Source organism: Propithecus coquereli, unplaced genomic scaffold, assembly GCF_000956105.1.
Source record: "Propithecus coquereli isolate 6110/MARCELLA unplaced genomic scaffold, Pcoq_1.0 Scaffold281, whole genome shotgun sequence".
NCBI lineage: Eukaryota > Metazoa > Chordata > Mammalia > Primates > Indriidae > Propithecus > Propithecus coquereli.
The window spans coordinates 3300982-3315076 of NW_012148408.1; the positions used below are offsets into that span (position 1 = coordinate 3300982).

General features: G+C 40.4%; 1 protein-coding gene across 3 annotated transcripts in view; it reads right to left on the reverse strand.

Moving 5' to 3' along the window:
• MYO1D (myosin ID) overlaps positions 1-14095 on the reverse strand; it is a 365747-nt gene that overhangs the window by 179311 nt on the left and 172341 nt on the right. For 2 of the 3 annotated variants that reach the window (XR_001137662.1, XM_012648320.1), the window contains exons 17-18: positions 4670-4893; positions 25-169 (exon numbers count right to left, since the gene is read on the reverse strand). Coding sequence is in view for 2 of the 3 variants with exons in the window: in XM_012648320.1 (XP_012503774.1) it covers positions 25-169; positions 4670-4893 (369 nt within the window). In the remaining variant the exon portion in view is untranslated. Of the gene's footprint in view, positions 1-24; positions 170-4669; positions 4894-6554; positions 6608-14095 lie in introns of those variants that run through there. The other variant, XM_012648321.1, reaches the window with a different exon arrangement.

Consider the following 14095-nt stretch of genomic DNA (forward strand, 5'->3'; position numbering starts at 1 on the left):
TCTACTTTGTTCTCCTGGACTTACCGAAGCAAGGTAGTTGCCTTCCCAGGCTCTCTGAAGCCCAAGGTCAGCCCTTTGACCCTTCAACATTTCCATGGCTGCAACCTTTGCCCTGACCTGGGGCAGGTCTGAAACAGAAATGCTCTTGATGAGCTGGGATGCTCTCCATCTACAAATAAATAAATAGAATGTATTAGACTTCAGAAATGTAATCTCATTCATTCCAAAACATAACTGAAGCTGCTATTAAAGTAGAATGAAACCAAAGTACACGCATGTTACACTAAATAAAAAGGTAAAATGTCCCCAAAATATAGAGATGTTGTTAAAATACACATAGTTTTATGTAGATAGATATTTTCTAAAACTTGCTTTGTTGTTTGTGTGTTTTGAAAGCAACTAAAACTTAGTGATATATGGTCTCTCATAATATTTATATTTAGGACACAGAAAATTTGGATTTATCATTCATTCATTCAACTAATGTTCTCTAGGCACCTGCTAAACTCCAGATGCTGTTCTAGGCAGTGGGGGTACAGCAATAAGCAAAACAAAGGTCCTGTCTGCCAGGTGCTTGTATTCTAGAGAGGAGTGACAGGCAATAAATACACAATGAGTAGATACACAGAATGTATGATGGTGATGGGTGCTATGGGGGAAAACGAGACAAGGAAAGGAGGGCGGGGAGAGCAGCAAAGGGAAGGAATGGGGAGCGAGCACGGTTTCTGCAAGGTAGTCCCGGTGGGCACCACCAGTAAGGACAGATGAGCAGAGACCACAGGAAGTGAGGGGCTGGTCATATGGAGATCTGAGCAATAGTGTTCTAGGTAGTGAGCACAACAGGTGCAAAGACTCTGGGATGTGAGCTTGCTTGGTGCGTTAGAGGAGCAGTGGGAGGAGGAGAGAACATCAGGAAGAGCAGTCTGAGGGAGAGCCATGAGACCTTTACCAGGACTCTGGCCTTTACTGGTAATGAGATGAGAAGCCATGGGAAGTTTGTGAAAAAAGAAGGGATGCGAACTGACCTGCCATGCTTTAAAAGGATCACGATGATTGCTGTAGGCTAGGAATAGGAAGACCTATTTGGAGGCTGGCTCTGTAATGCACACGCTAGAGGAAGGTGGCTTTGATCAGGGAGGTGGTGGTAGAGGTGGAGGTAAGGGTTGGTTCTGGGTATGTTCTGAAGGAAGAGCCAACAGGATTTGCTGATGGGTTAGATGTGGAAGCCAGGGAGGATTTAAGGACGACTGCAAGATTTTTTGGGGAGGCAACTGAAAGCATTAACCCAAAATAACCTATTCCTGACTGAGAAAAACAGGTATAAGTTTTTTATGCTCTTAGCAGCATGCTAGCTGTAGATGATACTTATATCCTCTTTTCTGCCACAGGAGCTTGGAGCAGGGAGGTTGGAAGCAAACTGAGAACTTCCTTTTAATCAGATGAATATTCAAGGCCCACAATTCTCAAACTCTGTTCCCATGGAATACTAGAACAAGATTTAACTAAACTGAAAATTCCCACTGAAATAAATAAATATAAAAATAAGGAAAAATCTATACCACCCTCAGAAAATGGGAATGATGTCAATAAATTGGAGGGTGTGAAATATTTCAGGAAGACATGAAGCAGACAGGATCGGGCTGAGGGACAAGTGGCTCAGGGCAGAACAATCCACTCAGTGGAAGGAGAGGGAGCCTTGGGCATTGATGGTTTTTATGATAAAGTCCAGAGAATCCTAAAGCCTGAAGCATCAGAAGCCAGTAGCAAGGGCAGGAGGTATAGGATTTCAAGGTGGGAGCTGTGCCAGTTCCCTGGTCGTGGAATGGCCGCGGTGAGGTAGGACCTCTGCCATGGCAGATAGGGTCTGAGATAGCAGGCTGCCGAAGCAACAGCCATGAAATAGTAAGGGCTCAATAGAGCAGTGAAACCCTCTCCTCTACTTTCTATGGCCAACCAACGCTCCAGTGAGACAGACCGTCCTAAGATCATTCCAGAAGAGGCTGGACAAATGACAGGTTTAGCACAAATTGGTTGTCAAAGCCAAGGACACTGGTGACAGGTGGGCCTGATGACATTCAGTGGCTTGCTAAGCAACTGCCCCAACTTTAGCCCTTCAGCTCCACATTTCATTACTGGTGGGGAGACATCTCTGCTCTGTCTGCTGATCTGTCTCCAGTATACATGTCTGGTCGGCCTGGCCCTTCTTCACTGCCCACAGTGGCCCAGGACAAAGTCCATCCCTGACTGACTCCAGATGCCCACAGAAGCACGTGGGGGGATCTGGGCCTTGACCTACACAACCACGGAGGGAGCCACCCAGCCTTCCTGTCCTGATCAAGCAAACCGCCATCTATAAATACATATAGCTAACAACAGCTGCAGCCATAAAAATCACCAGCCTCAGTGACATGAAAAGAGGACAAAGCTGGGCACGAAGAAGGCTCAATTAAAAAGAATTACTGTGAGGAAAAGCAATGATCTTAAACATGATTAGATGCACAGTGAGATTTTAGAAAAACAAACATAAGAACCCTACAATCACGGTGCAGTTCTTTAACGCATTTCTCTCTGTATTCCACAGATCAAAAAATTCCAGAGAGTGACTAGACCAGGGGTTGGTAAACTACAGCCTGTGCCAAATCTGGATCACGGTCTGTTTTTGTTCTGCCCATGAACTAAGAATAGTTTTTACATTTACATATGTTTAAGAAAACCAAAACAAAACATAGAATATGTGACAGAGATCATCTGTAGACCTCAAAGCCTAAAATATTTACTGCTTGGCCCTTTCAGAAGAAGTTTGCTGACCCCTGAACTAGATGAACACAACCAGCAAGATTCATTCAGAGTGTGTGTGTGCACGCATACGCACGCGTGTGTGTGTGTGTGTGTACACACAACAGACCAAGCAGACACACTATTTTCAAATGCCATTGTCTGTTTTTCTTGGTTGTCACCATATCCTTGGAACCTAGGTCAGGGCCTGCAACACAGCAGGCATTCAGTAAATACTTGCTGACTGAATGAATTGAATTTTATATAAATTAATCAATTCTAGGCCACAAATATTAATAAAACATCAAAGGACTAAAAAACAATCTTCTGCAGCCATTCAAAATCTTATGTTGATCTTTATTGTCATGGACAGGTCCCCAAGACCTATTTTTTTTTTTTTTTTTTTTTGAGACAGAGTCTCACTCTGTTGCCCTGGCTAGAGTGAGTGCCGTGGCGTCAGCCTAGCTCACAGCAATCTCAAACTCCTGGGCTCAAGTGATCCTTCTGCCTCAGCTTCCCGAGTAGCTGGGACTACAGGCATGTGCCACCATGCCCGGCTAATTTTTTTCTATATATTTTTAGTTGTCCGATTAATTTCTTTCTAATTTTAGTAGAGGCAGGGTCTCGCTCTTGCTCAGGCTGGTCTCGAACTCCTGAGCTCAAACAATCCGCCTGCCTCGGCCTCCCAGAGAGTTAGGATTACAGGCGTGAGCCACCGCGCCCGGCCCCCAAGACTTATTTTTAAATAAATCACATAACCACACATATAATCTTGCTTTTGTAAAAAAGTGCCCAAATGACACGTGACTGTGTAAAAAGCCTGCCATGATTGAAAACCAATATTTATAGTATTATATCTGAGAATTGAGGTTGAGGTACTTTGCTTTCAATAATTCTTTACTGTTTGAGTTTTTTTCTTTTTATGAGCAATTATTTATTTTTTTAAAAAGCAAATGAGATACATATTAAAGAGTTTTTCTTTCATACATTTTGCCTTATCTTTTGACACCTTCCACTGATTCTATATAGAGCAAAATCTAAAGAAGACAAAATCTGATTTAGCACAGAATTATACATTAGTTCTTTTATATTCAATATATCAACCAGTTGACAGTGTTCTTTATGGAGTACCATGACACCAAATGACTACATTTCAGAACTAATAGTTTCGTTTATGTGACTAGATGGCTATATCTAAGACACAGCTAAATATATCTAGTACATACCAGCAACAAATAAGCTCAAAAAATGAGGAGAAAGGACTTAGGAATAACTACATACTCAGATCCAGGGTAGGTTATAAAAAAATGATTAGTTGGAAAGGTACCAAATTTTACATGGGTGTTCATTTATTTAAAAGACAGCTTGCTCTAAAACAGTTGTTTTCCCCTTTGGCTGCACTTTAAAACATGTGGGAAACTTTAAAAAGGATCTCTGCCTGGCCCCAGCCCCTGCTCCATTAAACAGGACCCTTGGAGGTAAGGCCTGGGCATGTTTCATAAGCTCCAGATATTCTGAGGTACAGCAGGATTGAGAACCACTGCTCTGAAAGGGTTGATGGATTTTCTAGTTTAGTTATGTGTGGTGATTTTATTTTTTGCTAATGAAAGAAAGCGGAGACGGCATGCTGGTAGCTTATCTTAAACATGGCTTGGATCCAGGGTTTGTGACATATTGTCAACTGCTACAGGAAAAAGAAATTGACAGTTACACTATTTTGAGAGGTGAGCAGATGCCCTTGGAAAGCAAAATCTACAAAACTGAAGACATAAGGTAAAGGTAAATGTCATAACAGTAAATAGCTGAGCCAAAATCATGGTCTCAGATTTGTGACTTTATATAGTATTAATTGGGCTGCCATAAATGGACGTAGCACATTGCAACAAGTTCTTACCTATTAAAAATCGCCTGTAGGGCATCCTCGAAACGGCGAAGAACCTTAGGAGGGGTTGGCCACTTCACATGCTTCCCGTAGTCTCTCATGGTCTTGACCCCGTGGAAGCGCCTGGCTACCTCATGGATGTATGACTTCACTTTGTAGCGCCGGTAGTACCTGATTATTGTCAGAGCTGCCTTGGTTCTCTTGTACCGCATGCGGGCCAGGGTGCCCCGCCACACCTTCACAGTAGAGAAAGAAAAAGGAAAACGTTGCTGGCTGAATCGTAGATGACTTTGACATTACAGAAGCACCTATACTTACAAACAACCAGTCAACTCGCATGTGTGCATAAAATCAGCCAGTCAACTCGTATGTGTGCACAAACTCAACCAGTCAACTCGAATGTGTGCACAAACTCAACCAGTCAACTCGCATGTGTGCACAAACTCAGTCAACTCGCATGTGTGCAAAAAATCAGCCAGTCAACTCGTATGTGTGCACAAACTCAACCAGCCAAGTCGCATGTATGCACAAAATCAGCCAGAGCCAAAGCATGGCAATTCTACTTGCCACCAATAGATGGTGTTGGGAGTCACATTGGTCCTTTTGTTTCAACCGTCCAGCTGTTCATTATTCTACACTCAAGTGTGTGCTGGGTTTGAAGCTGAGTCCCATTTTAACTTTATTGTCATGGAAAGAAGAAAGCCAAAATGCAGATATCTTTGGATAAATATTTTAGGAATGTTGAAGGGAAGCAGGATGAGTCAGAACCAAATGCCTTAAGTATCTATAGTTCTCTTGTGAAACCCAGCTTTACACAGATTATACACACTGGCCACACTAGTGTAATGCCACTTTGGATTTGCACACTGATTTACACACAGCCTATGCACACCCCCACTTCCCAGTGCTGTGTAAACTCCAAAGAACTTAGATGTATTGCTGAGGAAATGGTAAAATAGATTACGCACTAATACTACGTGAATCTTTGTTAAATGTTTTTCCGTGCTCAGACATCATAGATGATATATATATGATATACATAATATATAAATGTTTCAATGCCAACTTCATCCAAGCATGATGAAGTCAGAGATGCCTATGGATTTTTCAGGATCCCTTGTCCAAGTACCCATATTTCTCAACTTCTCAAGCAAAAACAAAGTTGACATGATCTTCAATTAACCACTGGCTCTTCCCCTATATCTCCTCTCTATCACCAAATTTACTCCTTCCACAATCTTTTCAGTATAAACCCCTTTCTTTTCCTTTCTGCTACCAGAGTCTCCAAGACCCCAGGTGACTCTAATCACTTTCTTTGATAAACTCCTGTACACATCCTCATTGTGTCCAGTTGATAGTTACTGCTGCTACTTAAATAACCCTTCCAATTCTTAGGGTGACTGTATTGTTTCCCTCCCTAGTCCCTGGCCTTTCAGGGACAAGATTTTCAACCTCTAGTTCAAAGCCCACAGTATGGTTTCCCCAAACTTCCTCAGGTTTCCTTTATTTCTTTTTAAATCCCCATCTGTGCCCACCAGTTTCTCTCAGAAAAACTTGTGCAACACCTCTTTTATTCAGTTGTTTTAGGTTTGTCGTCACGCAGACTCTCGAACTGGCACCACGTGCTTGCAGCCCGCTGCATAATAGAGAGAGGTTTGTTTGCATACTACACGTGAGGAGGTCATCAAGGGATCCCAACGGGTCCAGAAAAATCATAACCCCATACGAGAAACATGACATAGAAGGAATTTGTGATGGCAATCTAGAATTTGCATATAAATAGAATATTTAAAGACAATGAAGCAATGAAACTAACTCTATCTCACGTGGCATCAGTACAGAAACCTTTTTTAGTCAAAATGGCTCTCCTCCTTGTAGCCAAATCCACTGTACAGATGGCTTTGTTACGCCTCCATCCAAGTGCTAAATTAAAGGTCCTTTCTTTAGTATCTTGAAAAACCAAAAGAATACAATTAGAGGGTGGAAGTATATGATTCAATTTCTTAGACAAAACATATTTTTAAAGTTTCATACTGTTTGTTGCTTTTTCCTTTTTTAAGAAGAAGGAATTTAAGACTCCCTGGAGCCACATCTATTAGAAATAGAAAAATCAATCTTTAATTTTCAAGAAATGTTTTATAGAGCTTTTCATTAAAATGTTTCTGGTTAGATTCTTTGGTAATTTGAAAAAAGAATTTTATATATATGTAAGTTTTTAAGGGGTACTTTTTTTGACAACCTTTAGACTTTCATCTGTGTTGGTTAATTTAGGTTTTCAATAGTTGCAAAGATCAAATAGTACAAAAATGCTTACAATAAAAGACAGTAGCCCTTCTTCTCACCCACCTAAACCCACCTCCCCACCTTGCAGTCTCATTTCACACAATCTAATTTAGATGCTTCTTCTGGTATTTACTGCCATATTTATGAATAATCACATATACTATTATTTCTTGATTGATTCTTTTAGACACTATCGAAATTACAGAAGATGGAAACAGCTCTCTCACCATCATTCTTTATTCTCCAATATCTATCATCCTAATAACAATTACATTAAAAATTCTAGGTCGATAATGTTTATATTATTACATATATTAACTATTTTAAATATTGAGTAAATAGGCATATTGCATATATTGCATTATATATTACACAAATTTGGTTCATAACTGAACTAAAGGGTATGACTATTCTTCCTTTATCATGTATATTTATTTTTACTTGTAGTAACTGTTTTAAAATTTGCTTTATTTACTATACACTTATGGCTAATTTTTGCCAAATGCTCGTACGGACCCATCAAATGATCAGCAATAATTTTTCTCATCATCAAACACATTAACTGAACCTTTTCTTTGATATTCCCTGTATCCTTATGCTCTTTAGGCCCCCGTACAGACTTTTTAAACTACTCTTCCATGTTGGATCCCTGATTTCTGAGCTTGTATCTTTCTTTTTCTTATTATTTTTTAAAATTTCCCCTCCAGTAGCTTTCAAAAAAAGGTGCATGGTCAGTAAATTTCTATTCTCTTTAATTTTCTTCAGCATATAAAGCAGTTGCCTAAAACACTATTTCTTGGGGTACAAGAGCAGAGTTGAGAATAGGCTCTGGATCCAGACGGCCTGTGTTCAAATCCTGGCCCCACTCTTAAGAGCTGCGTAAACTTGGGTAAGCTTCCCGTAATTCTTCCATGCCTGGTTTTCTTAACTGTGAAATGGAGATGATAATCTCCATTGTTGCTGTGAGGATTAAAGGAATTAATACACACAAAACACTTAAAATAGTGTCTAGTGGCTAGCCGGTGCTCAATTTGCATCAGCTGTTATGACTATTTGAAAGTCTATTCCTTATTTGTCTGTAGTAGGCTGTGCTACTTTCTTTTTTGGATGTGCAGATCTTTTGCCTCAGTCACATGTCAGCGTGACCTGGAAACTCTAGTGAACGTGAGCCATCCTTTTCTCAGCCTGCTGTTCTCCCCCAAACTGTGCTTGACTTGGTATTATTTTATTCTTCCACCCATAATATAGACTGGATGTCCATGGTTTATATGCCTTGTCTAGCTTCTCAGCTGTCCAACGGGAGTGGAGAGGGAGCTGGGGCTTTGGGTAACTGCCCTTGAGGTCTTTCCTTAATTCTAATGAAATAAATGCATCAGAGGTTTGCTTCACCAAGTCTGCGGTGTAGCTGGGCTTTTGGCTTGGCACAGGACCAAATATTCTTTGTCTGTGTCCCGTGGAGATTTTCCTTGGTTCAGCTGTAATAATCATTGCTTGCAGATGCTTCCCTCATTCCTTGGCCACCTACTGAGATGTCAGAGGCAGGGAAGATGGCAAACCTTGCTGACTTTTCTTGCCTGGGGGGGAAAGTCTTCTTGATGGAAGAAAGGGTCCCAGCACAGGTGTGGGGTACCCTCAGCCTTCCCTCTGATGTACCTTTATACTTAATGCAGCACCTTCAAAAGCAGTGAGACTTTTCAAAATTCCCTCCTTATACTTCTTCATGTTCCATTCTTCTCTCTGAAGAATATATCAATTTTTAGCATCTTCTTTCAATTTGGTCCAATTTTTCTTCTTCTGGATGACACTTCTCAAAGTTTATAGTATGAAGTTGGAATCCTTTCTTGGTTTCAGGGTTGATGGCATGTTCTTTGTTATTTTTACATTTGGTATTTATTAATCTCACACAATTTTGGGGGAAATAAATTTTGTGAGCTTACAGTTATATCACCAACTTTATCAGAAGTCCCTTAAGCTTTATTTTTTAACATCAGAGAAAAAGTAGCATTGAAAATTACAGAGGAAATGATTCTATGGGAAAAATGATTCATGTATTTTTCCTTATAATCTAAGCATCTTTGGTTTAAACAGATAGGCTTCCGTAAATGTTTGTGTGTGGGGGAAGGATTGTTGGTTGATTTTCCCACCAAGGGTCTGCAGGTTGGAACATAACATATAAGACAGATTTTTTTTTCATTTTCCCTCTTAGTTTAAAGCAGCTTAAACTGTTGGGTTTTTCAAGAGTTATATAAAGCTTACCTTTGTAGAGGACTTTGCCTGATGATACAGCTTCAGAAAGCAGAAAATTAAATGTTATACTAAAAAACAAATGCTTAATACTTATTTGCATATGCCTGAGAGGTTCAACAAACAACAAGGGAGCCGAAAGGGGGCCCTCGTTAAAACAATGCTAACACTAAAAGCGGAACCAGCCAAACACTACGTGCTTTAGGACAGGATGCCAGAGGAGTGGGGAGTTGGACACGTGCCAAAGCCTGCCGGTGAAGTCGGCAGAGGACATACGGTAGAGAGTGGAGTGACGGAGGAGAGGGCAGGCAACCATTTCTGAGGCCGGCTCAGAGGCAATAACTGAGGTACAAGCAGAGAATGCTGCAGCGACATTGCACACACCCTTGTTACGGAGGTGCCAGCCAGAGTGATCCTTTTAAGAACAAAGTCAGATCATGTCACTTCTCTGCCGGACTCTGTAATGGCTCTCCATGTCCCTTAGAGTAAAAGCCAAAGTCCTTACAATGTCCTACGCGGCTCCATGTGGTCTGGTACTGCTCTCTCGGTTGCTCACTCCAGCCACGTTGGCCTCCCTGCCGTACCCTGCACAGGCCAGGCACCTTCTTGTCTTGGGGCCTTAGTGCTAGCTATTCCCGCTGCCTGGAATAATCTTCCCCCAGATATCACATGACTAACTCCCTCACGCTCTCCACAACCTTGCTCAATTGTCACCTTCTCGATGAGACCAGCCCTAAATAGACTATCCTGTTGAAAAGGTCATCTTGTCCCCACTCTCCCCTCCCGGCGAGTCTCCCTACTATGCTCTGCTCTATTTTTTCTCTTTCCTCCAGCACTCAATACTGTCCAACATACCATGTAATTTATACATTATGGTATGGTTTAGGCTCTCCCTCACTAGAACTTGAGGTCTACTAGGCTGGGGATCTTCATCTCTTTTGATCACTGATATAGCTCCACTGGCTGGAACAATGCCAAGGACACAGTAGTCACTCAATAGTATTTGTTGGATGAATGAACCTGTTTATTATAACTTCATCTTTCAAGCCTGATACCGAACCTTCCACTTCAGTTGTCATGTTTTACATCTTTAAGAGCTCATCCTTGTTCTTGGAATATTACTTTTGAAAGCGTGTTGCTCTTATTTTTACAAATACAACATCTCATCCTTCCTCTGAGTGCATGACTTATGATTTTATTTTTGACACTGCTTTCTGTATTGTTCCTGTCATCCCTAAATTCCATCTTCTCCTGTTTGTCTTGATCTTGGCCTTTCATGCCTGAGGCCTGCCTTCCTTAAATGTCTGGGGACTCTTGGCCATCTACTCACACTGAAGAGTGAACAAACACTTGGAAGCTCTGTGTATGTGCTTTATGGATGATGGCGGACTTCACTACAGGGTGATTCAGTAGGGACCATGCATCGAGGGGGAACCCCAGAATGTCAGGATTATAAAATGCTTTCTCTTTGCTGCCCAAAATTTTCAGAGTGAAGAGGAATTGGGGGGATATTACCCTTTACTATCTACACTTTCACTTAGTATCTGTGGTTTCAATATGGTACCAGACCCCTCTCCTCCACTGAGCCTGCTGTTTGCAAGCCCAGAGCTGCTCTCATTCAATTTCTTCAGATAGTAAACTTCTTGCCATCTATCAGAATGAGACTGAGGTCATTGCCCAGCTTTGTGAGGTCTGGGTAGAGATCTAGGGGCCTAACTTATCTTTATACAGATTTTTAAGCAGCCCCTCCTTCAGCGCCACCCCTCACCCCTACCTACAGAGGCACCTGGTCCTTCCCACTCCTGAATCTTTCTACAGTCCTGGGGTCGGAGGAACTGGCTTGCCTGCTTTCCTTGTTATCTGCAGGCACTTACATTTCAGGTACTTTACTCCCCTGCTTGGGGCAGTAACCACTCATTCTCTTACTTCTAAACTTAAGTTGATGCCTCTTGTCTGTTGTTGTTTCCACTGTGGTTCTATTTGTCCTTGTGGGTTTATCCAATTTTTGTTCCTTTCTTGCTCTTTTAGTGGTTTTGAGAGTGGACAGAAATGCAACTGTCATGTTTAACCAGATGTTTTATAATGCCATCTTAATTCTACCGTTTTTTCATCTAGTGCATACTTCCTCAGAGGTCAGATGTTTCAAAGCGACATCTGGCAATCATTAAAGTACAAAATACACTTCACAAAAGATGTAGGATTCTAGGTTATGCTCTATTAACAAGTAGGTCAATTACATATCTTCAGTTTAGTCCCAGAATCAAACACAGGTCAGCTTTTTTCCTAGTTCTTCATGTTTTCTTTTGTCTTTTTTATTCTAGTTATTACAGGTATTAGGCTCTTTTCGTCTTGTTGTCAATACAAATCACTACTTCACAACTCCCTGGTGTTCTGAATCAGATATTCTCTTAATTTCCACAAACAGAATCCTTCAAAATTTCAGTTTATCAGGTCCTCCATGCCTAGGGACAATTTATAGATGCATCTTTCTCCCATTTCTACCCTTAAGTTCCTTGCATCACTATTTTGGCAGAGTTCTGACCATTTACGGTTGTTAAAGAGTTGTGGTAGAGGAGAGTTTATTTATAATAGGTATCAGATTGAACTCTGAGAAAATTGTAAAATGCATAAAATTTAATTTGGTGTACATGTATTCCATCAAATCTAGAATGTGACGGTTGCATCCAATTTGGGATATTTCATGACCGATTAACAAAGCCTTGGCTCCTTCTTAGAGTTATTTTCCAAGAACAGTCAAAGAAAGAGAGATCTTCCTCAGTTGTTCCTCTTCCACTCAAATATCTCTATGAGGGACAAAATGAATAAAGACCTCATGTGCTATTTTTAAAATGCTGGTGCCCATGTTTTTTATCAGAACAGCAGGTTAATATGTACCAGGAAGAAAATAAGATCCAGTGGATATAATTTATAGGTTTTTAGCACAATTCCTGACACGAAATTTCTTAGTTGTATAAATTAATAACAATTAATAACCTAAGGGAAATCTAGGAAGCAATAAAATAACCAAATCTCCAGTCAATAAACAAGTGTAAACCATTCAAATAAAAGGAGAGAGACACATACAACAAGCATATGTGAGTCTCATCACTATAAGCCGTCCTAATGAACTTAACTATTGGTGGTGGTGGTGGTATGTACCTGGTGCAATGTAATTTAGAAATGACCACCTCTGAGCTGCCTTACCTTGATCTGGGAGAATAACTTGCAGAGTTAGTTGACTTGTGAACCTTCAAGTAGGATGCACACATTTTTATATGTGGCTTTGCCCAGATCCATTAACCTAGCAATTCTTTAGTGCATACAATTGTTGCCTATTAATGATTCCTTCACTATGATGATGACGTGATCTGACAAGCTCCTTATAATTGTAACTTCAAGAAGCAATTGAACCTTCTTGTCAATTACAGTCAGAAGAACTGAGGCTATCAAAGCCCAAACTGCAATTATTTTGCAGACAAATGGCAATAAAGTTACCCCAGATAACGGGTTAAGTAACTCTGATGGACCTCTCAGGACTCAATCTTGTAAACACTCGGTGGAGCTGTATGGAAGTGACTGCTTTCTTTTGTTTGGTTTTGTTTTCTTAAAAGAGGAGGTACGAAATTGGTAATTCATCTTCAAAGTCTCTCATGTCAAGGCTATCTTTAAACTGCTTTTCGATACAAAAGAGCAGAGTTTTGGTCAAGTGTTTGAGCATTTGAGCAGACTCAAAGAGCTGTCCAGCAATGTTTCAGCTCTGCCAGAAGACTCTTACAGCCTCCTCCAGCACCAGATCCAGCTCCACCTAACGTCGAGGTGGTTCCCGGAAAACAGGACAGGTCAGGCTTTTACCTTGCATGACCAACTCACTGACTTTTATGCCCTTATGCCTAGCATTGAAAACACACAGAATTCCTTAAAAAAATAACATGGTATACATTTGCTTTAGCTGCTTGGAAATGATAACAATTTTGACTGGTTACCTAGATCACTGGAAAAGTCAGATAATAACTGATATTTGAAAGGACCAGCCAAAGGTATATCTTAACATTCATTTCTATAGAATTCTAGAAGTGAATTCTGAAACAGGGCTTTTGAAATGCTCCCTGTCAAATGGGTCCCATTTTCAATGAGTTTGGAAAAGCTGCATATTGTAATAATGTAGATTTATCATGCACATTAGCATATTAAAATCTCTAAAAATTTCTACATAAATAAACCTATTTTAACTTTGTTTAATAGAATTTTTAAAAATACAGTTGACTATAGACTTCTTTGTACACACATTATTCATTTGTAGGGGATCAGGATATGTCACTCAAAAATACACTACTTTGGCATGAGGATTATTTTGAGCCGAAAGCAACTGAGAAATAGCAGATGCAGGAAAGGCTCTTGGCCTTTCCCCCCATCTACCTAAAAGCAGGTCATAAATCTCCCATGAGAAAGATGTCCTCTCCTTGTACCAAGAAGACAAGAATACTCTTATCACCAGAGAGTAGGAGTCAACACTGAGAGAGTCTGCATAAACAGACCTTACTATAATAAAATAACCCTTAACTTCCATTAGTTCCCTCCATATAGTTCCTACTCACTTTCCCACAATTTATTGGCCCTATAATCCCAAATTCCCTTTCTCATATCTAGTCACATCTCCACATTTTATTGCCCTTTGTTAAAATGGTATATAAGACCCTGAATCTAACCATTTCTTTAGGTTTTTCACTTCTTTTCTGTGAAGCTCCTGTGCATATAAAAATATTAACATTAGTAAAATTCTGTTAATCTGACTTTTGTCAATTAAATTTGCAGGTCCTAGCCTGTGCACCTAAGAGGGTAGAGGAAAAGTTTTTTCCTCCTCTACAATTTATAAAGAACCAAGTTCTACCCTTTTGGGAAACACTGAATTAA